Consider the following 24,001-nt stretch of genomic DNA (forward strand, 5'->3'; position numbering starts at 1 on the left):
CTTTAGTCGAGTTTTATCAAATTTTATTAATTGAATGTATTTATTTATTTTTAATAATTACGTTTGTAACAGTGGCCATTGTATACACTCAATCCAGAAAATTTTATTGTATTCATTTTAACATTTAAATTATGTGTTTGTAGTTAATTTTATTTGTTACCTTTTTTTTTGCATTTGTTAAATCTATTTATTAACTGGGTATATATTTGTTGTTGCATTCATGTCCATCAAGATTATTCTATAAATCTTTTTTTTTTCAGTTACACATCTTGAACTCAGCGATACAGTGCTGTGAAAAAGTATTTGCCCTCTTCTCAAATTCTTACTTTTCTGCAGTTTCCCCACTTTAATGTTTCAGAAAATCCAACAAATGTAAAGCCCAGACAAAGATAACCCAAGTAAAGTAATTAAATGGTGATTTAATTTTGGGGGAAAAAGTTACGTGACCGTTTGTGAAAAAAGTACTTGTCCCCCATATTCAATCATGAGTTTATTGTGACTAATCACATTTTTCAGTTCATTTTTACTGACCACACAGCCTGATGACTGTTAAATCAAGAAATCACCTAAACTGTAGGGATGGCAATTATGTTTTTTTTTTATTATTATTTAAAATGACTGTATAGATTAATCAATTATTGAAATAATTGCTACTTGATTATTGTGTAATGAACATCGTCCGCTTGATAATTTTTGCAATCTCATCAAAGATTTATGCTACAATTTAATAAATATTTTTTTGTCGCTTTTCATTACAGCTTTAATATAAACGTGTACATTTCTTGATGTTCTTTTTCTACTGTATATTAACTTCTAAATAAATGCCCACAATAAAAAAAAATGACAATATAAATAAAATAGATGAAATAGATCAAACAAAAATAATTCACCAAAAATAAACAATTACACCTGTAAAAAAAAAAAATAACTGTGGAATGTGACTACATACAGTATGCTACACTAATAGCTGCAGCAGATTGTTGTATATAGTAATAAATGTCCTCCCCAAAGACGCGAGTGCCCTTGTGAGCTGTGAGCACAAGGTAAAACACTTCTCTCATTTCCTTATACTCAAAATTTTCAACAACCCCATACAAATTCCCACTGCATAAAGCCCATATAGCACTGCTATGTGAGCAGATGACAACAATCAGTTCCAACGCTACTTGTCCCCAATTTGAACTGAGAATGGTTTTCAAGAGCAACGAAGCGCTTTTCCCTAACCTGTAAATTATAGTCAATCCAGAGTGCAGCTCTGGAAAATACTTAAAGTGTTCTAGTAGGCTTTATGGTCACTTTTAGAGAAGATTTGTGTGGGTTTTGCACAAAGCAATGCTTCATTTGTAAAAAAAAGTAGTAACTCGTAGTTGCTGTAGTGAAAATTGAAATAAAATTGGGCCTAAATGTGGCTATATATACAGGGATGTTATGAAATAACAAAATATAATGACATCCAACACAAGTGCTGTTTCACGCCCTACCTTTACAAACGTAATAATGCTCAGAGTTAGTCATTATAAACAATGTGTTCATTGCGGTAGTGCTTTTCAGCGGTGTCCATCTATTACATCAGTAAGAGTTCCTAATATGTTTCCCTCACTTGTAATTGAATTGGAACATTTGTTTCAGATCTTTTATCGGATCTCACTGTATCGTGCATAATGTAGTGGCTGTTCTGCGTATATCATGTTTGCATCTCTGCACATGTGGATGTGTGCACAAAGTTGCAACACACATGCACACACGCAGGCTAAAAGACACGACGAAGAACGAGTTTTACAGCTGGGAGGGGGAGGAGTAGAGATGCTTTAGTTAACCCCTTGCAGGTGCAAAGCATGTGTTGGGACTGTGTTCAAGATTGTTTAAAAAATAATCTGAAACCATACGAACTGCATGGTTTAAAGGGTAGAAACCTCATTTCGCAATAAGGTCGATGATGTGGAGCTGGTTGATATCCATATTGTTGTAATTTTAAAGCAATGCCTACCATAAGAAATATTGTGCAGCGGACCCCCACATATACATGGTTTGGCATTTGCAAATTCACCTATTACTGGATATTTATTTATTTATTTATTTATTATTAAGTTAGTCCCGAAAAAACTTGCTGGTTCACTTTTTTTTTTTAATTCAGATTTTCTTCCCTTTTGTTGTGTCAAAGTAATGTTTACACTATGTTTTGGTTTTTTGAGCATTTAAAATACTACAAGATATTCATCAAGTACACTTTTCTAAGGGAAGGCGCGGAAGAGGGTCACTCCCATGTTGTCTGTGAATTTCATATATGTAAACCACTGTCATGATCCCTGTGGATGGTGGCGTTGCATCACTTTGGATTTGAGATCATTATAACTTTTGAGTTGGCGATAAAGACAATTGGGTGAATTTCAGCTTATCTCATCGATTATGACAGAGAGAAATACTAAAACATAAAAATTCAGACAAGTTTAGGCACTTGAACAGATTATGCATGTATATAAAAAGAGTATGTGTATCAAGTTAGTAGAGCATATGTGATGCGATTGTGAGAAAAAGATGCAGTTCATGGAGTGAACACTAGAGCAATGCAATGTGAGTCAGTGTCACGGGACATTTCTTAGTTGTATATCTGTAAATAAATGATTATTTTGCCATCAAAAGCCCTTAATACACAGTCTTGCTTTACTGTTTTATAATTTAAGGTGTAAACAAAAAATATTACTGTCATTGTCACGTTTCTGCTTTTCACTAAAAGCTAATTTTCTCCGCTTTTTGGTTAGAAATCTGTTTTTGTTGCAGGCACAGTCCTAGAGGGGCTAGTAGCTCTTTTTGCCCCGTCAGGAATCGGTGTAAAGTCCTCCAGCATTGTATTTTGCATTTTAAAATATTTTGTATTGATTTAAAAAGTTGAAAAACAGTAACACGTTCACTAGTAGCCATTCTGTGTCTGTGTCTGTGCTGCATCTGTATTTGGTTAAAGATTTTGCCATTGCCCTGTAGTAACTTGTATTTTTCTTTCTTTTCTTTTTTTTGTTGTCGAAAAGTCTTCGGACAAATTTTCTCTTTCCATATCGAACATGCTCGTGCAGTGTATCGCGTTTTACTGGGGGGGGGGGGGGGGGTGAACAAGAACAGCTTTATAAAGTAAGTGAAGTGATGAAAATCAATTACTTTCTGAGCTTACATATCATTCAAGTCCGCCAAAAGTCCCGGGAGAGAAAGAAAATCCTGGCGCTGTGCCTATTTTGGTGAAACCAAGCCATGGTCGACTGCTGATTACTTAGGAAGGAAAAGCTAGAAACACATTTTTTTCTGATGAAAGAAAGCGTGTTCTCTTTCTTTTGATAGGTTTAGTGTATCACAGAACAATATATTTTGTTAGTCTTGAAAGATCAGTCAAAATGCTCTAAAATGCGCTGGAAATACGAATAACTTTTTATACATTTTTTCTATTGGTCCCAACTCCCGCAAACATCTCACAGGGTCCACTGTAAAGGGAATTCTTTTGCTCATGGGTCATAAGATCATGCAATGTTTTAAGTAACATTATTGACACTCATAAGAGTATGAAGAGAAGTTAAGCACTGTAAAATAAAAATATATTTGGAGCAATACTCCCAACAAGTAGAGGTTTAGCGCTGGTTATTGGGTGTGTGTCTGTTTGTTAGCAGTGTGAAAAAAAACATTATGCTCTCACAAGATTTTTTCTGACTATTTTTGCTAAGATTCCCACATGACACAACAACAGGTGCTTGTCTTTTCCACGTTTTCTCCAGCATTTTCGGCAACGCGCCAAGCGCAGATTACTTAGCATTCTGTGGCCGGAACAGGCTAGCTGACAGCCCTAACTGAGCACAGAGGGGCTGGCTAATAATTTGTCAGTGCCTGTGGGGGTATGAGGCCAGCATGTCAACAACGAGCCCAGTGTTTCTCAAGACAGCGATGGAGATTAGAGAGCGAGTCTGATCCGGCCACTAGGCGGGCAGGGGGGAGTAATGAAAGGGAAGAGGGGGTAAGAGGAAGCCAGAGAGAGAGACCGATGGAGAAAGAGGTGGTTGGTATTCCTGGTTGTTTCTCATGGACGGATGCAAGACAGGCGTAATGTGTGCTACCTTTTTGCAAAAGAACATCAATACCGTCTGAATGCGAGATGTGTTGCGCAATCATTTTGCCTCCTTAGGAGGTCAACGCATGGAAGTGTATACACTATACAATCACAGACTAGCAGGGCAAAACATGTTTTTTTCAGATTCAAGGTGATTAGCTCTTATCAGATCCCCACGCTGTGTACCTGCATGGCCACACAGAGGCAGCTGCACAACGTTTGGCCTTTCTTGCAGCACCAAACTTGCAGACATACAGCTTTTATTCAAATAAATATTCACCAGCTATGTGTTTTTGAATGTTTTTTTTAAAAGCCAACTACCTCAACCAGCAAAGTGTGTAAGTGAGCTCTGCAGGTGAAGTAGATACAAGACACACATCTGACACCTAGTGGCTAAAGACGGTACAGGAGCGGGGTCCCTCTTTACTATTTCAGTTTTTATAAAGGGCCATCCTAAACTGATGAAAACGTGTTATATATTATGACAGGGTCCATTTTATTATAGCAGTTCCTCTAAGCTTTTATTTATTTGTGCTAATTCATCTCCTAATTAGAATTGAATGACTGCTCTGTACTAAATACTAAATACATACAGGGTCATCGGTTTACGATGGTTCCTTTGACAGCATCGCAATCCAAAATTGTACGTTGAGTAAATCGGAATATGCCGTAGTCTATCACTAACTTAGTGTTAAAAACATAATGACATTAAATATTTGAATGAAAAAAACACCTCGGCCATATGAAATACAGTAAGTATGGTGATCATTTTATTACGTCGCTGCCCAAACTAATTCATTTCACACCATTCATAATCTTGAAAGTGTATTTTGTTGTAAAGCTAGGACAACCTCTATTTTAAAAACAAAGAACAAACAGGTCCTTAATGAAGAGTTGCGGGTAATAAAATTCGATTTTCCATTTAGTATGCATGAATTTTCGTAATTTTTTAGCAGTGATAGACCGGTGCTGATATTCTGCACTTTGACGAATATAGGACGATAAGAGATCAATTTAAAACTGGGTTAACTTCAGGGAACTATTTATTAATTTATTTACTTACTTCAATTCTCACTTAACTTTATAAGAGATGCTGCTGACATGGGTAACTCCTTGCACTTTTTGTTTGAAATTAAAACAAAAATGAAGTCAAAGTTTACCATTTCAGGCAGTTATATTGACATTTTTGAAAACTTGGATTTACTTTTGAAAACAGTAGGGGGATATTTACCTGTTTAAATTTTCATTTAACTTAAGACAAGTTGGAGGCTTTTTTTTTGCAATTTTTTTTAAATATTTTTTTGCAAATTTTTTTGCAATTTTTTTTTTATATTATTTTTTACTAAAAATTCATATCAGTTCTCAGTAGCGGTTATCAGCCTCCTTGATGATTAATAGTCAGTATCGGCCCAGAAAAAAAGAAAAACACCTACCCAGTTTACTGGGTATCAATTTTAGTTATGCCTGCACAATGTAATGAGATCAAATGCAAGAGCAAAATATGTTTTTACAGTATTAAATAGTTTTTCCTGTGTGTGTGTTTTTTACATTCATGAAACAATAATTTGTTGGTGCACTTTCTGTATGCTTTTCTTAATGGAAAACAAGTAAGCTTGACCTGAAAGAGGAATTAATTTATCAATAAATTTACTGTGCATAAATTGCAAAAATAAAGAGATTAGATAATTCGAGAGAAACGCCAACCATATAATAATCAGAATCTACCACCAGCAAGTACAGTGGATAAATATTATGCTAATAAAACCCAATTGGATTTTTTTTAAATTAGCAATTAAAAATACTTCTGCAAATAAAATACAGACTAGAGCCATGTCTGGTTCACGGTTTACAATACAGTCGGAGAAGAAAAGAACAGACATGGTGCAAAAAAACCATTCAATTTCATCACCGGGCTTACGTCAAGATACCAAAATGAGATAGCTAGGAGAATGCCTTCTTTTATATCTCTGAACAAGCCCTTCCTGGAGCTGATACGGCTTCAAAGCAGCCGAAAAGGTACATGATTAAAAAAGATGATGGTTGTCTGCAAACACTGTGTTCACACGTCATAAGTGCACAAGTGAGAACATGCAGCATTTCTCAGAGAAAATGAAATTAACAAAGTAGCATTAACCCAACAGCCTTGACGAATACTTGAGGTTATGAAAAATACAGTGAACAAATGGTTATTAGAAGAATATCCAATGTCTTGTGTATATTTATGTAAATACACTGGGAGGAAATGTGTCAATTTGCTTGCGCGGATGAACATTATATGCAAACATTCATGCAAACCTAGACAATAAGTGGAAGAGAAAACAAACTAAACTTAAGAAGTAATTCCAAATAAATTTGCTTTATTTAACTATTGGCCTGATTATTTGTTTTGTTTGTTTTTAAACAGGAATCTCATTTTAATTTTTAGCTACTGTTTATAGTCCTGAGTGCAATTTCAAAATAAAAACCATATGCTCACCTCCAGGCAGAGAAGAAAATCAAACAAACCACAAACAAATGTTAGGAAAATGTGGCGGAAAGTTGAGCTCCGCCCGTATAAACAACAAGCAACAGCCATCACCTGACTCACCTATTTACACAATTATTAGTGATCCTGGCATATTTTGGCTAGAAATGGGCATAGTGACTTGAGTGAACAATCCTTGGGAATTTAGAGGATCAAAATGTAATATACGGTAGCGTAGTTGTTTTTCTTTCGTGCGTTCAAATATCCGTTGCTTAAAGGGTTAACATACCACAGCATTGATACTATTTTTAGCCCGTCTATGACATTTTGCTTTCTCTTAGCATTAAGCTAGCGAAATACACAACATATTCTCATTGCTTTCTGTTTAGTTTGACAGTAGAGTTCAACTGGGAGTGACAATAAACTTCTTGAAGCGCGTATTTGACTTATTTTATGAAAATTCATTGCCACCATCTAGCCCTCGTTTCTCAAACTTTTGCGCGGCGGCTAACATGTCAAAAAAACTTGTAAGTTAGGTAATTTGAAAATCGAGGTACCACTGCAACTGTACGTACGGTAGCTTGTAAAATACAATTTGACAGGGCATGCAAGACGACCACTTTACCACCTCCCCTAAAACTTTCTGTTGAGCAGGGACGGGAGGGGGCAATACGCTCATCTTACAGGTGAGTTTGCATGCCAAAAGGCTTTCATGGTACACCTGCAAGTGCTGAGCTCATCCCTGCATTCTCATTCTAAACTGCTTATAATAAACATGGCTGTATGTTTGAATGTGCTGATTCTGTGCTGGATGTTGAGGCTGACATGTTGTGTGACTTCACCGGCATGGTTTCAGAACATTTCCACCAGCCTCTTCAATTTATCTGGAGATATTATGCTGGGTGGTCTCTTTGCCATCAACCAGTTGACCAGCAACCTTAGCCAGAGGACCAAGCCGAATGACATCAGCTGTGAAAGGTATACTGGGGTACGGCTGCCATAATACATGCCACCTCTTATGATTGCTACTTGAGGATGTTTTTTGTTTTGTTTTAGGTTTTTTTTTTTTTTTCATTTTCAAGGCATTTTGGCTGTATTGAATGAATAGTCTGACTTCAAACATTCATTTTTGAAAGGAATTTTTATCTCCAACAGAATTTTTCTATACTGTTTATCTTGTTTGAGCCTATGCCAACGGACCTATAGTTGCAGAGTCAACCTGAAATATACAAATATTAATCATTTATGACCAATTTGAACTGTTTCTTATAGAATTCATTGATAGCACAGTGTGGACTTTAAAGAGAAAATACTTAAGATGTCAGTCACTTTCTTTTTGCATGAAAACTTTGATTCATCAATGCTAATCATTTCAGTAGGGAGGCATCGATCCCTGAATAAACTTCTTCCTACTCCTTTTCAGACTAGCAGTTCATGTTTTTGCTTGGAATATGATGTTCTGTTCTGTGTTATTGTTTTTTGTTTTTATAACTGCATGTTCGAAATAAAACTTCAACTAACAGGTGAAATTGAGCCGCATGTTGTGAAAAAGGGAAAATGTAGCGACCTCAGGTGGACAAATGTGGAAAATAATCATTCTCATTGTGTTATGTTAATTGTGGGATCAAAATGGCATTTTTATTAGTTTCAAATATATTCTGCATAATCCTACATTTCAGGTTGAAGTGGCTCTAAAAGATTGACTAAATTAAAGTACAAAATTACAATACTTTTGCATTTGTTTTGGGTAGGCAGCAATTTTTTATGCTGGGTGTGGATATTTAAATAACCTCCGATAACGAGGCTTTTTATTCACCTTTCTTCCCAGTTTAAATGAGCTCGAACTTGGACTTGCAGTGGTGATGAAATATGCGGTGGATGACGTCAACGCCAACCAAGCGCTGCTCCCCGGCATCAAGCTGGGTTATACAATCCATGACACGTGCAAACAAACCGCCGTTGTTGTAAGGCCCACTATCTCTTACCTGACTGCAAAAAACAGCAAGGATCTATCTGTGGAGTGCAACTACACTGACTACGAGACAAGCGTGGTAGCCGTGATCGGGCCCTTCAACTCTGAAATGGTGTCGGTCATTGGAAAAGTTCTGGGATTCTTTCTGATGCCGCAGGTTTGGTTCCTAATAGACCTTTCTCCTTCAGCTTTTTATTTATTTATTTATTTTTAGCAAAGACTTATGATCAGTGCATTGGATGAAAATGAGTGGTGAATTTTGACTAACAACAAACCCTGGAAATTGAAACGACTAAAAAAAATGAAGCAATTTAAAGAGAGCATGTATGTGTGCTTATATCAACACAATAGCTTTTTTTTTATTTTAGAGGTGACAGGCGATTAAAAATGTTAATCGTAATTAATCAGATGACTTCAATAGTTAACTCGCGATTAACTGCAAATTTTATATCTTCTAAATGTACAATAAAATGTAAAATTTTTCTCTCTAAATTTCATAGTCTTTTTAACATAAAAGTGGAAAAAATATTAACCTAATTAGAAATATAGCTGCATCTTTTAGTCACTGTTGCAGTAATTTCATAATAATTCATAAAATTTAGTTAAAATTAAAAAGATGTACTTACTGTACGGTAAAAAACAAGTGTGAGATTGATTTGTGTTGAGGTCAATATCTGCCACTAGATGGCATAATTGCATTTGTAATACATTGGTGACAGCTCAGTGCATTTGTCTTTTCATATTAAAAGTTCTCTAATCTTTAAAATGAAGTAATTTGTGAATTTCTGCAAATTTTTTATAATTGTAAAATACAACTTGACCCCAGTCTCCACAAAGATATGAATTATTATTACATTTATTACTGCAAAATTTTGACACGGACGTGTCTGTTGCATTGCGAATGGAATATCTCCAGTAAAGGCTTTCCAAGTAAGCGGTCATTAATCACGCGTTAAAAAAATTTGTGCCATTAAAGGAATTTTAAATTAACTCAAAATTAACACACTAATTTTGACACCCCTATTTTTTTTTTTTATTGTGATATAGACTTCCAGCTCAGATCAAGTTGATTTACACTAAAAGTGCCATCATATGACTGTTCCCACTTCAGATCAGCTTTGGTGCCACCAGCGACAAATTCAGCAACAAGCGTGTCTACCCGTCGTTCTTCCGCACGGTGCCCAGTGACACATGGCAGGTTAACGCCATCGCGCTTCTGCTGAAGGAGTTCGCATGGAACTGGGTGGCGGTGGTGGGAAGCGATGAGGAATACGGACAACAAGGCGCGCAAGAGTTCACCAAAAAAGCCGAGACCATGTCGGCATGCGTGGCCTACCAGGGCATGATTCCAGTCTACACTGACCCTGTAGAAGCCGTCAAAAATATTGTCGACAACATCCAGGCCACCAAAGTCAAAGTGGTGTTGGTCTTTTCTCTTCCAGACCCAGCTGAGGTCTTTTTTAAAGAGGCAAGTGAAGACTCGTGATCATGCAAATCAGAATGATAAACTACAAATAATTTTTCAAAATCTGCTTTTTTCTTTATGCATGTGTCTTGATGGTAAAAAAGTCACTCCAATGTATGCTAGTGTGCATATTCCATACGTTACTTTAAAATACTGCCCCCTTCATATTTATATTCAAACGCATGTGGACGTATCATCAATTCCTTACAAAAACATTCCTTACATTTTTCATATCTATAGTAATTAAAAAAATGTTGAGGGATGCTGCCATATGTGGAAGGTTCTTTATGTCAAAATTATATGAATATAAAGGCAATTAAACTATTAAATACAAATTCATTAATTAGTTGGGCGCTTAAAGGGGAAGTGACCGTTATGTTATATATATATATATATATGTTATCTGTGACCTCATTAGTCTAAAGATGACTTTCTGATTAATATTACATTTGTGGAATTTGAGTTGTGCAGCAAAATCAAGCCATTTTTATCTATCTCGGGGGGCGGCCATTTTGCCACTTGCTGTCGCCTGAAGACGACATCACAGTTGCTCAGGGCTCAGGCAATGACCAATCACAGCTCACCTGTTTTCTCAAGCTTGGTTGTTAACTGAGACCTGAGCAACTGTGATGTCATTTTCACTCGACAGCAAGTGGCAAAATGGCCGCCTTCTGATATTGATAAAAACGGCTGGATCTTGCTGCTTAGCTCATATTCCACTAACGCAATATTAACCAAAATACCGTTTTTAAGCTAGAAAGAAAGAAAGAAAGAAATATTTTCATTTCATAGCCATTATTTACAGGTTATCAAGAGGAAAATAAAGGGCGTGTGGATCGCCAGCGCAAGTTGGGTCGTTCACAATCGCCTAACATCCATCCCTGATATGCATACCATCGGTACGATCATCGGCTTCACCTACAAAACGCAGACCTTGGATCTTCTACCAGCCTACACGGAAGCGCTCTTTACAAAAATGAGCGAGGAGTCCTATGACGCACCAAAGCTCAACGATCCCTGTCCAAAATGTTGGAACTTATCACCTGCAAACATGAGCTTAGTCATGAATGCTGCAGTGAAGAGATTGTCTTTTAGTGTGTATGCCGCCATCTACAGTATTGCACAGTCATTGCACAACATGTTGGGATGCAATTCCACCACCTGCAAATGGGATGCTGAGACCAGAATTCTTCCTTGGAAGGTGAACCTACCTTAACTAGAGGCCATTCTGTTTTTTTGTTACTCACAAATTAATGTCTTTGCATTTGTTTGTTTGTTTTTTTTCCGCTTTTGCAGTTGTTACGAGTGTTACAGAACACGTCTTTTGATATTAATGGCAAACATTTAGTGTATGACAGTAGCGGAAACCCCAACATGGGTTACGGTGTGATCGAGTGGATTTGGACCGACTCACATCTGGATTTTGTAGTTGTTGGAAGCTTTGATGAAGAGCTGTCTATCAACAAGTCTCTTGTCAAATGGCACACTGAAAACTCAAAGGTAATTCAAAAGAAACACTTGAAGGGGATATATTGTGCATTTTAAAAATGTCAACCATTTGTATTTTCATTGGTGGAGGCTGCACTTAAACACCAAGTCATGCTTACAAACAATTTTTTAGAACCAGACAGAGGACTACAGATTTACTTATTTGTTTAATTTCACACTGCAGGGACCCTAGTAAAATGATCATAAAATGTCCCCTTCAGATCTGCATAAATTCAGTCCTGAGTAGAAAAAAAAAAAGAATAAAATAAAAAATGCACATTTACTTTTGCAGATCCCTAAGTCGACCTGTTCAGCGGCATGTGGGAAAGGCCAGGTCCGCAGAGTCAAAGGCTTTCATTCGTGCTGTTTTGATTGCATTGATTGTCTGCCAGGCACTTATCAGGCCAATAAAGGTAAGGTTTGTGTCTCTTAAATATTTATTTGAAAGAAATAAGCTAAAATACAACTCTAGTAATTTTCTTAATGACGATAACATGATAAATGATTCTCACTTCATGATTCTAAGGGTTTAAATGTCCAAGATGCTTGAAAGTATGTGCGGGCCAATACAGACTGTATTAGTCAATATTGCAATGCAAATGGTCAATGTAATTTAATTTAAAAGTTCAAGGTCAATTGCTTTCTTTCACTATTTGTGAGGAATAATACACTATATAGGCTTACTGTCCACGTTAGAGGAAAAAAAGCATAATCGTTGCTCATGTTGACATGTCAAGGAATTTGTTTCCAACAATATCTGAGGCTTTCCTTGGTGTGCATTCCAATAACTAGAGGACATCCAGTGCACCCCATGTCCTAGGGGCCAGTGGTCACAGACTCTGAGCACTAACTGCACTGAACCTACCTTTGACGTTTTGTCCTGGGACAAACCTCCTGCACTCCATTTGGCACTGGGCGGGGCACTGCTGCTGCTGTGTCAGGTCGTTGTGGCTGGCGTGCTCCTGCAGCACTGGCGGACCCCCATGGTGGCGGCCTCCGGTGGGCCCTTGACTTTTGTGGTGCTTTTCAGCCTAATGGGAGCCTGCCTAAGCCTGGCGCTCTTCCTAGGGCAGCCAGGGGACGCGGTGTGTCGCCTTCAGATGCCGCTCATCTCCATTTTACAAACGATTGCACTCTCTGTTATCACAGCCATTTCCCTGCAGGTGAGAAATGACAATAGGTTACATTTTACAGTGGAAACTCCAACATTAAACATCCATTATCCATCATCGTAAAAGTATATTAAATGTAATGAAACAGATTTTTTTTATTTTTTTTTTATGTTTGCTTGTCTTCCAACGCAGATATTCATAATAACAGAGTTCCAGGACAAGGCCGCCTCTCACCTACAGACACTTCGAGGTCCCGCTTGCTGGCTGTTTTTGATCTTCTGTTGTGCCGTGCAGGCCGGTTTCTGCGGCTGGTTTATCAAAGAAGGGCCCTCGTTGTCGGAGCACGTGGCCCATATGGAAATAAATTTCCTCAGGGCCTTCTTGTCATGTCCGGTGATTCCGATTGTCGGACTGGCCTTGATGCAAGGCCTCAACGTCTTAATGGCCCTTATGTCATTCATGTGCACCTTCTTGGCAACAAAACCTCCGCATCAGTACTACCTTGCCCGGGACATCACCTTTTCCACATTAATCTACTGCATGATTTGGGTTACCTTTATTCCCATCTACATGGGTCTGGATGAAAAGAAAAGGTATACTATTCTGATTTCCGTCAATATGGTTAGCAACTTCGGACTAGTGGCAGCTTACTATTTCCCAAAATGTCACCTACTGTTGAGGAAACCTGAGCTCAACACCTTGGAGTACTTTTGCACCTTTTTGGAAGGTGTAATGCCAACTAATGAGGACCCACAGCCTCAGCAAGCCCATTAACAACACTGTACTGTATTCCACATGTATAATAAAATGTATTTATATGTGGTAAATTGTATTAGGCAAACTATTACTAATATAATATGTTGTGTCTATGGCTGTTCTTGCAGATATAGTCCGTGTTGTTTTGACACATTTTGTAACTTAACGAAACGTGTACGGACTAAACTGCTTTATCAGTTACCTATGTAGTCTACTACTTTTGTACAACACGAATATCCATTACATGTATGCTAGGTGGATTTGGCACGAATAAAACCTCGTTTGGTCTGGTTGAGAAATGAGAATGTTAATATGTTTTCTATCATTGTTTAAAAGATATATCAAATACATCTTGGGTTTGCAACTAAGTCAAAAGTGACAAACACCTAAGTAAAAAAAAAAGTCGAGATATTTCAAAAGCTTACCTACCACTTCGACGCTAGATGCTATCGCGGTGCATGCCGGGAAATGAAGTTTCTAGTGACTTAGCGACAGTTGCTAACAACTCAGGTTTTTGCTCTACTCAAGGCAAATTCTACCGAGAGCAAACTCTGGATTATCACTTTTTTTTTTATCGGGTAAGATTACTTTCTATTCGATTCGATTATCAAACGAAACCATTACAGTTAACGAAACTTTTAACCGAGTGTTGTATGGCTACCTACAGTAATTAGTATTTAGTCGCCATATTTATTTTACATGGGTAATGTTAACGTCATGAATGAACACCCGGTCAATTCAAATACATAGAGGTATACGACAATTTAAGACGGCGACGCCACTGACTGGGTTTTAATAGAATGAGTAAATGTTTTCAATCCTTTATGTCCTGTAGAGTGCTGTAAACATGTCCAGGGCAAGAGCAACCAGAAGTGCCCTTTCAGACAGTAGTGATGTAGATCCTGCTGATGGTACAGGTAAAATAATAATCTAAATATAAAAAGAAAAAGAGCATTTCTCAGGTCACAGTCCCTTGCCCAATGAGCTCTAATACAAGAGCTGTTTAAAAAATGTCATTCTTTTATTATTATTTTTTTTTAATATGCATTTTGACACAACTCATGTATTAGACCTCACTGGATAGTGTCGCTACGCTTAAAAAGGGACTGGTGAGTGTTAATATGTTCATCATGACAAGATACATTTTGAATATGTGTGCAGACTCTATTGTGTCATTTTCAACTGAATTAGAGAAAGCCAAGCTGCTGAGACAGTACCGGATCATGGATGCAGACCGGCAGGCCTACAGCATTCAGGCCCGGCAAAAAATGTGCAAACAACAGTGAGGAGAAAGCTTCACCAGTGTTTTTCATTGTTGTTGTTTTTTCCAAATACAAATTACTATTTGTGTTTCTGATCAAAGACAGGAGATAGAGAAGCTGCGTGCCGAGCAGGAGGAGCTTCAACATAAACTTGGGGCTTGTAAGAGCTTGTCCCATCAAAAGAAAGACAAAAAGGATGCAGAGAGCCTTCAAGTGCTGCTGGAGCAGAGAGATCACCTGGAGGAGGACCTGGAGAAGGAAACACAACATCAAAGAGAGCTGCAAAAAGAGGTGAATGGTCTGTAGTTTGGGCATCGCCTTAAATGGGACATATTAGGGAAAATGTTTCTTGTAATTGCTTGTATACAAATGATTGAGTTTCTGAGTACTTACTCCTCACGTGAAATTTTTGCGAGCTGCCTATGTAATTTTGATTGATTGTGGCATAGCTGTGCAGCAAATTTACAAAAGCTATCCCATGCATAAATTGTCTCCCTTATGTGAGATTGTAAGGTATGTGTGTTTTTGTGTGTCATGTGGGCAGATCTCAAACATAGAGCTGAAGCTGAAAGAGCTAAGGAAAGGGAATGCCAGCACAAGTGGCACCCAAAGGTTTGCCCACAGGCGGAATCAGGAGGCTATACTCACACTGGAGAACAAACTCCAAGGAGTAAATATCAAAGCTCATCTTTTGCTTTGTAGCTTCACATATTAGCATAAAAAGGACTGACCCGGATGTGTCTCCCCAGGCCTTAACCCGATTCAATGAACAGCTGACCAAGAACAGCCGCCTCCGAGAGGAGCTGCAGACCCTTCATATTGAGCGCGTTCGTTTCCAACGGCTACATGACAGGCTGGTCCAGGTGAGCATCTCAGCATATTTCCTAGGCCTGTGGCATCCTAGCAACACGAGTGTTAAATAAAACACCATATTCATTGGCTCTTGTTTGTGATTGGTTGCTTTCTGTAGGAGCTCCAAGATGTCAGGAAGAAGATTGGTGAAGCAATCAGTTTGTCGACTGCAGCCCACGATGCAAGGTACAAGCTTTAAAATGCAGTATACACTCTTTGATAGATAAAGTATGCCTATAGGCTATGCAAAAAAAAACTGTTATAATTTAGAGTTTGGACAAATGTTCAAATTTTAGAACTGATTTTTAAAATTTGTATCATTATAATATCCACCCATCAGAAACATTTTGCTGGTGTCAGGTGAAAATGCTAGCCTGGCAAGCCACACCAACTTTCTTGAAAAAAGTTGATTTGGAAGCCTTTCTTAGTTTCAGAAAACAGGTGTGCCGTGATTGCTTGTTACCTGAGCCCTGAACAACACTGATTTAATTTTCAGCCGACAACAAGTGGCAAAATGGCCACTGCCTGTGAAGGACAAAAATAAAGTTGACACCAACTCAACCCTTATTTGTAACTACCCATAACAAACGTGCATAGTGTGACAGACGTGGTCATATTTTGTGCATTTAGGGTGGAGGCCCAGTCCAAGTTGGTGATGATGCGAGAGAAAGGGGAGAAGGACCTTGCCCAGTACAACACAGAGATGAGAGAGCTGGAGAGGGTTATTTCGCATGAGTGCGGCCTCAAAGACTTTATCACTATCAAATACAACGAGAAGATGGGCCAAGATGGGACAGAGCCTGGTTAGAGACACTATTTGGAACATTGCTGTGTTCTGATTTGTTTGCCTATCACTCTCCCTCGTTGTGTCTTCTAATCAAACTTTTTTTTTTTTTTTTTTGCATCAACCAACTGTCAGGTTTGAAGGAGCAGGGGCGTAAAGACTCGAGTGAGGAGTTGCCAGATGACTTGGAGGCGTTTTTCCAGAGGATTCAGTCTGTGACAGGAGAGGCCGACCCTGAATTGCTGGTCAGCAATTTCATCCAGGGTATGTCCGACGTCAGCTTCTACTACACCATTTAGAGCTAAATGGAAGCATGTTAGTAGCCCTCTCGAGGGCAGCCGTATTTGGTAGTTTCGAGCCTTCGACTTGAATGGATGCCACGTCTCACTAAAAAGGGGGTAGTGGAACCATAAATTCTTCCAGTCTGTCAACGCAGATAGAGTATGATAACAATGGAACAAGTTATTAATTTAATTAGTTATTGTTTTTAAATTAATTATTAAGTTATGATTAAATATAAGGAAAACTAAATATAAAAAAATAAATTAATTATTAATTAAATAATTTATCTATTATATATTTTAAAATTAGTTGCATTTATTAATTCTAATATTGTATTTCTTCAATATTTTGAAATCATATCTCTTTTTTTATTTTTGCAATGTAATACAATGATTTTCATTGGCTAAAGTTATACATAACATACTTTTTTTTTTTAAAGAAATATTTAACATTTAAGTTTTTTTTTTATTATTATAATTTTTTTGTTACAATTTTGAATTTATTTTTATTAATAGATTGTTCAAATATTGAAAACATTACTTATAATATAATAAATACAGTCATGTTATGGTTTAAAGTTTAAAATTAAATGGGTTTTATTTTGAAATAAATATATTACAAAAAATATTAGTATTTTTTAAATATTACTAAAGTTCTTTTTAAGCTTATGTAATGTAATACATTAGTTTCCTGTTTTTTTTTTCTTTCGTTTTTCTTTTTTCTTTTTTTCATTGTTTGCACTAGTATAGAAATGTACTGCATTATTACGACAGCTGTTTGTACTACTGTGGTTATATTTGAATGTTGATACAGCTTGTGTAGTGGATTTTGCCAAATTGCGTAGTAAAGTGTAAAACAACTTCTGTGTATTGTCTCATTGGTGTTTTGCTGTTTCTCTGTGCAGCTGAAGACCGTAACTTTGCGCTTTTCAATTTTGTGAATGAGCAGAACAACGAAGCTGAGGTTCTGCGGGATCAAATCAGACAAGTGAGTTATCTTCAAACATGAACACACCCTAACCACACTATGTGTGTTTCTCCATATAACCCAATGTGTGTATAATATACTGTAGATCCGGGAAGAGATGGAGCACTTTCAAGTGAGAGGTTTGCGACAAGAGGATGACCATTGCGCTTCGCTGAGAGATGTGGATGCACAGCATAAGGACACCGAGTTGCAAACTGAGGATTTTGAAAATCGTGCCGCCATCTTAAGCCAAGTCCTAGAAGAGGTTAAAACAGGTCGGGCTTGCACTTAGTCATCATCACACAAATACGTTGAGCAATACCATAAATGTGAACCTGCATGTACTGTACCTAATAGCATGGCCAATGAGTATTCACGTACATAATTCAGAATAGGAAGGAGTATTGTTCTACTCTCACAGGAGTGAGCAGTATCGTCTCTAAAATGGAGTGTGACATGGAGGACTCCATCTGTGACAACAATATTATGCCCTACTTGGGTTTGGTGGAGCAGAAGACCAACCAGCTCCTCACAGTACAATCTTTCCTCGATAACAAGGTAACTAATGTGTGAAATTAATTTGTGTTAAAAAAACAAACATAATTTGTCATTTAAACAGCCAAGGCCGTGACTTGTATATGCAAGTTTTTTTAATAAGCCTTTGGGGAGTTAGAAGCCCTAGAAACTCTGCCTAGCAACAACTGACAGCACCAAACTATTATATTTTATAGAAAAGGGAAAAAGACAATTCTGTACAAACATAGTTTAATTTTTTTTTTAATAGTTGAAATTAAAAAATATATATATATATATATATTAGCATAAAATAATAATAATAATATTATTGTCATCCAACCATTTTCTATACAGCTTATCCTTTTCAGGGTCACAGGAAGCCTATCCTAGCTGACGTTGGGCAAAAGGCAGAATATACTTTGGATTGGTCAGCAGTCAGTCACACAGCAAGACAGATAATAACTTGACTCAAATTCACATTGTCACTCAGTGGGAACTGAGCCTGCACAGAAGCCAGACAAATGTACCACTATACTATATTATTACTATTATAGTATACTTGACTTTTGCAATATATGGCCGAGAAGTAGTAATACATTTTTTACGAATTACAAAAAACTTGTGTTCCCTGTGAAATAAAACATTACCATTGGATGAAAAAAAATTGAATTAACCGTTAAGAGAAAGTACTGTATTTTTCCTATTGTGTAAGTGTTTTACACTCCACCCTTTTTCACAAAAACAAATTCCACTGTGTGCACTTGCTAAGTATAACTATAGTTTGATTCACAATTACAGGAAATTGGCAAGGACTACAACCCATCTGATCTGCCCAAATTTATTTTTGGCCAAAACCCTGAGAGGATTCAATCTGCAGTCCAGAGGTTTCAGCTTTTTCCCCCTTTCACCCCCCCCCCCTCTTTTTTTTGTGCAGTACAGTTACAGTTACGACTTTAAGGCTTTGTGCTGACGGGTGTGTTCTCTGATCTCCTTAGTGTGGACTATGACGCGGACAACTTGCTTGTCGCAGATGAGGAAGAGCGGCCTCTCTCCCAGGGGGAACTCCGCAGAAGAATATTGGAAGGGGTGAGTCAGAAAAAATATAAATATTTATAGTCTATGTTACTTAGTAACCGTTTATGTTGTGTGTGATGATCTTCCTTTCTCCTTACAGGTTATGCAAAGAGAGAATTCAGGCTTGAAGTTGTCAACAAAAAGCTTCAAAATGAGCCCACGTGTTCTAGAGGAAACAGTGATGGCGCAAAGCTGAGCGGTAGATCCATATGCAAGGTCTAAAATAAGCAGGTCATTTCAAATGTAGATTATACATATACACTACTCACGCAAAAAAAAATGCTTGCGGGTGAAATTTCATAATGAACTCAAGTTGCATCAGAAATAAAGAGAGACCAGAAGGGTCACAGAAAGGCATACAAGTCGACATCCTTGAAAATCTTCATGCATCCAGAACCTGTTGTGAATTTTGCCGTTTAGCTCCTTGTTAGAGAACAGCAAGTTGTGCTAAAGTCCTGAAACATTGAACACTATTCAAGTTTAGAGTAGGTCAAATGTATAGGTTATAGTGCATTTTAGCTTCATCCTGAAATTTCACCTGATAGTCCCACTACCCCTAAGTTTTTTTGTGAGTAGTGTATTAATTCAAAGTATAATTTTCTCACATTTTTTATGACAAGGTTTTTGGTAATGGTCCATTCTAATCGCTCATGCAATTTTTATTTTTTTGTATCTTATTAGTTTTGGAGCTATAAAGAGGCACTACAGTAACCAGCTGTGCTTTTTATGTGTTAACGGCCATCTGGTTTTGGACCACACTGTTAAAGTGCGCTGTGTCACTGCGTGATACTGGCTGCTATGCCCCAACACAAAGGTTGGGGGCAGCAAAAAGCTTTTGTCATTCTAATTGGCATGCTGAGATTTGGATTTTTGGTATTCTCAACATGGTGTGACGATTTTGCAACCTCCAAGGCTTTTGAAGTTCTTTTAGCTTTGGCTTTATTTACTCACTATATGTCCCTTTAATCAAACTTAGAATAAACAAAATGTGCAGTTCCACCCCTCCAGGGGATCAGTCTGTGGAAATCAGCTGCAGCATAGCAGTGAGGTGGGCTTGATTTGCTTGACTTAATAGCTATAAACAAAGGATCTCCACTACAACCGTTGATTTTGACCACTTTGTTTTTGGTACATAAATATAATAATAACGTTACAGTCTCAGTATTGTATGTAAATCTGCATTTTCTTTATTTTCGTCAAGCTGCTTGCTGCACCTTCCCTCAAGTCCTACCGGGGAGTGCCTCACAATTTGAACAATTGGAAGATTAACAGTAGTAATACAGTAGTCTAAAAATATACTAGAAATACTAGTTTGCATTTAATGTCGCTGAACTTTAGCAGGTTTGAAAACATACTTTTTCTTTATTTTTGTCAAGCTGCTGTACATCCCTGAAATCCTTTTGGGGCATGCTTTCAAAACGCGCGTATGTACAGTATGTTCAGTAACCATAGCATATGTTTTTGTGCATTGTAGTATACATGTGAGTCAATACATTGTTTTTATGTCCATCCTCAGAATGAGAGATCTCTATTTTGGTCATTTATTGTACAATTGGAAATATCATCTTATCTAAATAGCAGCTTCCTGAAAAAGTCAAGACGGTGATTTATTTTAGCATGCTATATTTGTACCATTGGCACTATGAAACAATTCACAAAGCCTGTTACTATATTTGGTATTTAAAGGTCGCATACAACTCTGAAGTATTTGGAAAATGACTATTTGTAAAGGAAGCAAAACAATCAAAATGTGATTGAAATGTCAACTCTCGGTTGTAATCATCACGTTTAATGTTTGGATGAGAAATGTGTTTGTAACCGAGTGTAGATTTCAAAGAGAAAAGACTTCTGAAGTTGAATGTGAAAGACACACATAATTACTATAATATTACTCTTTATTTTTATGTACACATCCATTATCCAACAACAACAAAAACAACAACTCAAACTTATAATTTCATTAGTAAGACACTCGTAGAAAACAGTCAAATGTGTGAAATGTTGCAGCTTGCTTTGAATGGGGGGGGGGGGGGTGCAAGTTTAAATGTGGGATCAAAATTGAGTTTTCAATTGGACATTTTTCACTACTTGTTGATTTCTTTGTCGCTTTTCCATTTGATGCTGAATTAAGAGAAACTGTTTCTACAATTACTATTGTAAACATAAAAATATATATATATCTATCTTTCATTTCCGCTTATCCTGTTCACAGTTGCGGGGGGCTGTAGTCTATCCCATCACAGGGCACATAGACAGAAAAACTATTCACATTCACACCTTTGGACAATTTTGATTTTTTTTTAATTAATCCAATCTGCATGTTTTAGGAATGCGGGAGAAACCATTATTAACCACAGACTGATTAACCATTATTTGACCATGTTGCCCTAAGGAAATAGTTGTTAAATGTAACAAACACAACCATTCATAAAGACATTTACAGTGCAAGGAGGAATACAGTGGCACCTTGAGATATGACTTTAATTCATTTTGTGACCACGCAACATTTGAATTTCAAATCATCTTTACTCTTTGAAATTAATGGAAAATTACACTGATCCATTCACCCCCCCCCGCCCCCCCCCCCCATAAAAAAAATAACAACTTTTGTTATTAAGGGCATTTTATATTGTACTTTATAAAAGCATAAAGTAATTGCATAATCAAAGAGAATGTAGAATATGTAATTGGCCTAAAAAAATTAAATCCTTATCATCGTGTCACCAATTCTATTCATTAGCCCATCAATGGTATTTTGCATTGCTTGTTAGCATGAAGCTAAAGGGACTTGACTAATATTTAAGACACGTGGTTGTTTTAAATACACAAGACATAATTCTTATTTTGTTTCCTGCTTAGTTTGACTTCCACTGGGATTTAAAATAAACGGCTTGAAGCAACTTTTTGGGAGAACTATCCAACGGTGGCTATAGCACCCTCTAGTTTAGCATCATGCTTGGGTAAAATGTCTTGAAAATACACAACTTAGTGGCACACATTGTCCATAAGATCACTTAAGGGTTAAACAAAAGCTAGAAGTCTACACTTTTTAAAATTTTAAATCCAATGTGGCAATATCACTGAAATACTGTCCCCAAATACTTCAAACGAGAGCGCATGCAAATGGCTCAATCTGATGTAATCGACTGGAGCTCGTGTTGCTTTAAAGATTTATTTTATTTTTTTTAGGATGTGTAACTATTCCTCCTAACATTGGCGACTGGTCGAGCGATGGCTTGTTGAGTTTATTTAAAATAAACCCACTTACAGCCTCTGCCTAAACAGATTACAGCAGATAAAAGGGGGCGCCGTGGAAACAGTGAGCAGGGAAACATGCTGGAGGAAAGGCTGCCGTCTTTGAAATTCTACTCTCGCCGCCAACCCCTCCTCCGCCTCGTCCTCCCTGCACACGGCCCTGCATCTCCATAGAAACCCTCCCTTTTTAATCGCAACACAAGCCTCATTTCCTGCTCCTGACAAAGAGCCCTCAATGCCCGCCTCGTCCCACCTCCTCCTGCAGGCTCTACCTATAGCGGGAGTTGTGAAATCTCCACCCCACCCCTCGCAGTCCTGTCCACAGTCACACACTATCCTCTCCTCTTGCTCAGCAACTTCCTATTTGCACACCTTGATTGGCTTGATTGTCTGGATTTTTCACTTTTCTTCTGTGGAGACGCTTGACATTGAAGTCACCTTCTGAGCGTCCTTGCATGACCTCTATGCATCTTTCAGCAGCGTCTTGCTCTTGGGGAGGGAAAATACACCGTTGCCTCCTAGACTGAAGGGAAAAAAAAAACTTCCTGGTCGGTCTCCCTTGCTGCCCTCCTCCTGTTTGTTTATTTGGGAATGTTGCCAGGTAGTTTCCTCAGCCCGCACCCAGAACCCTTCCCTCCCCTTGACGTATGTATAACACAACCCCTGCGCAACCCCCCGTTGCTACTGCCACCGCCGCCACCAACACTCCCACCCTCCCTTCTCCCCTCTCACCCACATCTCAGGGATGTTGCTAGGCAACCGCGCGCCATGAGCGCATTTCCCAGCCTATCAGATGGCCGGAAAAACATTTTCAAACGTCCCCTCGCCTCCCACCTCCCTCCCCCCAATCAAGTCAATCTTTATCTATGCAAATATCGTGCTCTGCATCTCTGTCTTTTTCTATAAATTATTCTGCAACGTGCCAAATGTTGGCCGCTGGGTGGCAGCACGGCGGGTTTCTCCCTCATGTATTGCTTTTCTTCTTCCCGCTGTTGCTAAGCAATCCCGACTGTCGTCTTTTTTTTACCTGTGAAACATTTGGAGATCTTTGCAGATATCCCGGGCACCATTTTGTCTTTGTGTTCAGCGCAATCGAACATGATAGCGGCGCGCATGCGGAACAGTTGTTTCAACAAAAACCTTACCCTTGTAGCGTAATACTTGGCTTCGGTTTGACCTCTTTGTATCACGCTGCAAACAGGAAATATGCACTTGAGTGATTAGGCCTGGAGCGCTCTTGTCTGCCACTTAGCTGACAGAGGAGAAAGAGTCATGCCCTTGTTTTCTGATAACTTCTAGCTTCTATTCATGTTTTTGTTGTTGTTGTGGGTTTTCAATTCTAAAATCCGCCCATGACCCTTCCCCCCTTGCCTCTGTCCCATGTGTGCGACTCCCTCGCCGTGGTTGCTGTGCAGATGGCGCTTTGTTGGAGCTGCACAATGGAGCTAAGGTCAGCGCGCCTCATGCCATGAGCGCACACGCTGAAGTTTTCCTTTCCAGCTGCCTCTCGTCTTTATTTGAAGTTTTTTTTTGTACAGCACAGCCAAGGCACGCTTACTTGCTCTTGTTGCAGTGTTGCATGAGGTGAATGCTCGAACCTCTTGCAGAAGTGAGTGCGCAAAAGTTGTCCAAACTTTTTGAGGGGGCTCAAGGCAGCCCCCATAGACTA

General features: G+C 38.1%; 2 protein-coding genes across 4 annotated transcripts; both read left to right on the forward strand.

Moving 5' to 3' along the window:
• Nucleotides 1-7,323: 7,323 nt before the first annotated feature.
• tas1r3 (taste receptor, type 1, member 3) lies at nucleotides 7,324-13,359 on the forward strand. The gene is made up of 8 exons (XM_086086933.1): nucleotides 7,324-7,526; nucleotides 8,377-8,677; nucleotides 9,632-9,988; nucleotides 10,791-11,186; nucleotides 11,282-11,485; nucleotides 11,766-11,886; nucleotides 12,266-12,636; nucleotides 12,778-13,359. The coding sequence occupies exons 1-8, from the start codon at nucleotides 7,324-7,326 to the stop codon at nucleotides 13,357-13,359; spliced, it is 2,535 nt and encodes an 844-aa protein (XP_085943059.1).
• Nucleotides 13,360-13,792: 433 nt separating this feature from the next.
• odad1 (outer dynein arm docking complex subunit 1) lies at nucleotides 13,793-21,046 on the forward strand. 3 transcript variants are annotated; one of them, XM_086087218.1, is made up of 15 exons: nucleotides 13,793-13,919; nucleotides 14,177-14,258; nucleotides 14,503-14,623; nucleotides 14,705-14,894; nucleotides 15,148-15,273; nucleotides 15,353-15,466; nucleotides 15,574-15,641; nucleotides 16,086-16,258; nucleotides 16,375-16,503; nucleotides 17,426-17,508; nucleotides 17,594-17,762; nucleotides 17,909-18,045; nucleotides 18,802-18,887; nucleotides 18,999-19,089; nucleotides 19,178-21,046. In XM_086087218.1, the coding sequence occupies exons 1-15, from the start codon at nucleotides 13,800-13,802 to the stop codon at nucleotides 19,271-19,273; spliced, it is 1,785 nt and encodes a 594-aa protein (XP_085943344.1). In that variant the 5' UTR covers nucleotides 13,793-13,799; the 3' UTR covers nucleotides 19,274-21,046. The 3 variants fall into 3 exon arrangements, with proteins under 3 accessions (XP_085943344.1, XP_085943345.1, XP_085943347.1); XM_086087219.1 differs by having other exon boundaries at nucleotides 14,503-14,611; XM_086087221.1 differs by lacking the exons at nucleotides 13,793-13,919; nucleotides 14,177-14,258 and adding an exon at nucleotides 14,374-14,450 and having other exon boundaries at nucleotides 14,533-14,623.
• The last annotated feature ends 2,955 nt before the right edge of the window (nucleotides 21,047-24,001 follow it).

This window comes from Leptonotus elevatus, chromosome 10 (assembly GCF_054856555.1).
Source record: "Leptonotus elevatus isolate MCC_2025b chromosome 10, RoL_Lele_1.0, whole genome shotgun sequence".
In the NCBI taxonomy this organism is placed as follows: Eukaryota; Metazoa; Chordata; class Actinopteri; order Syngnathiformes; family Syngnathidae; genus Leptonotus; species Leptonotus elevatus.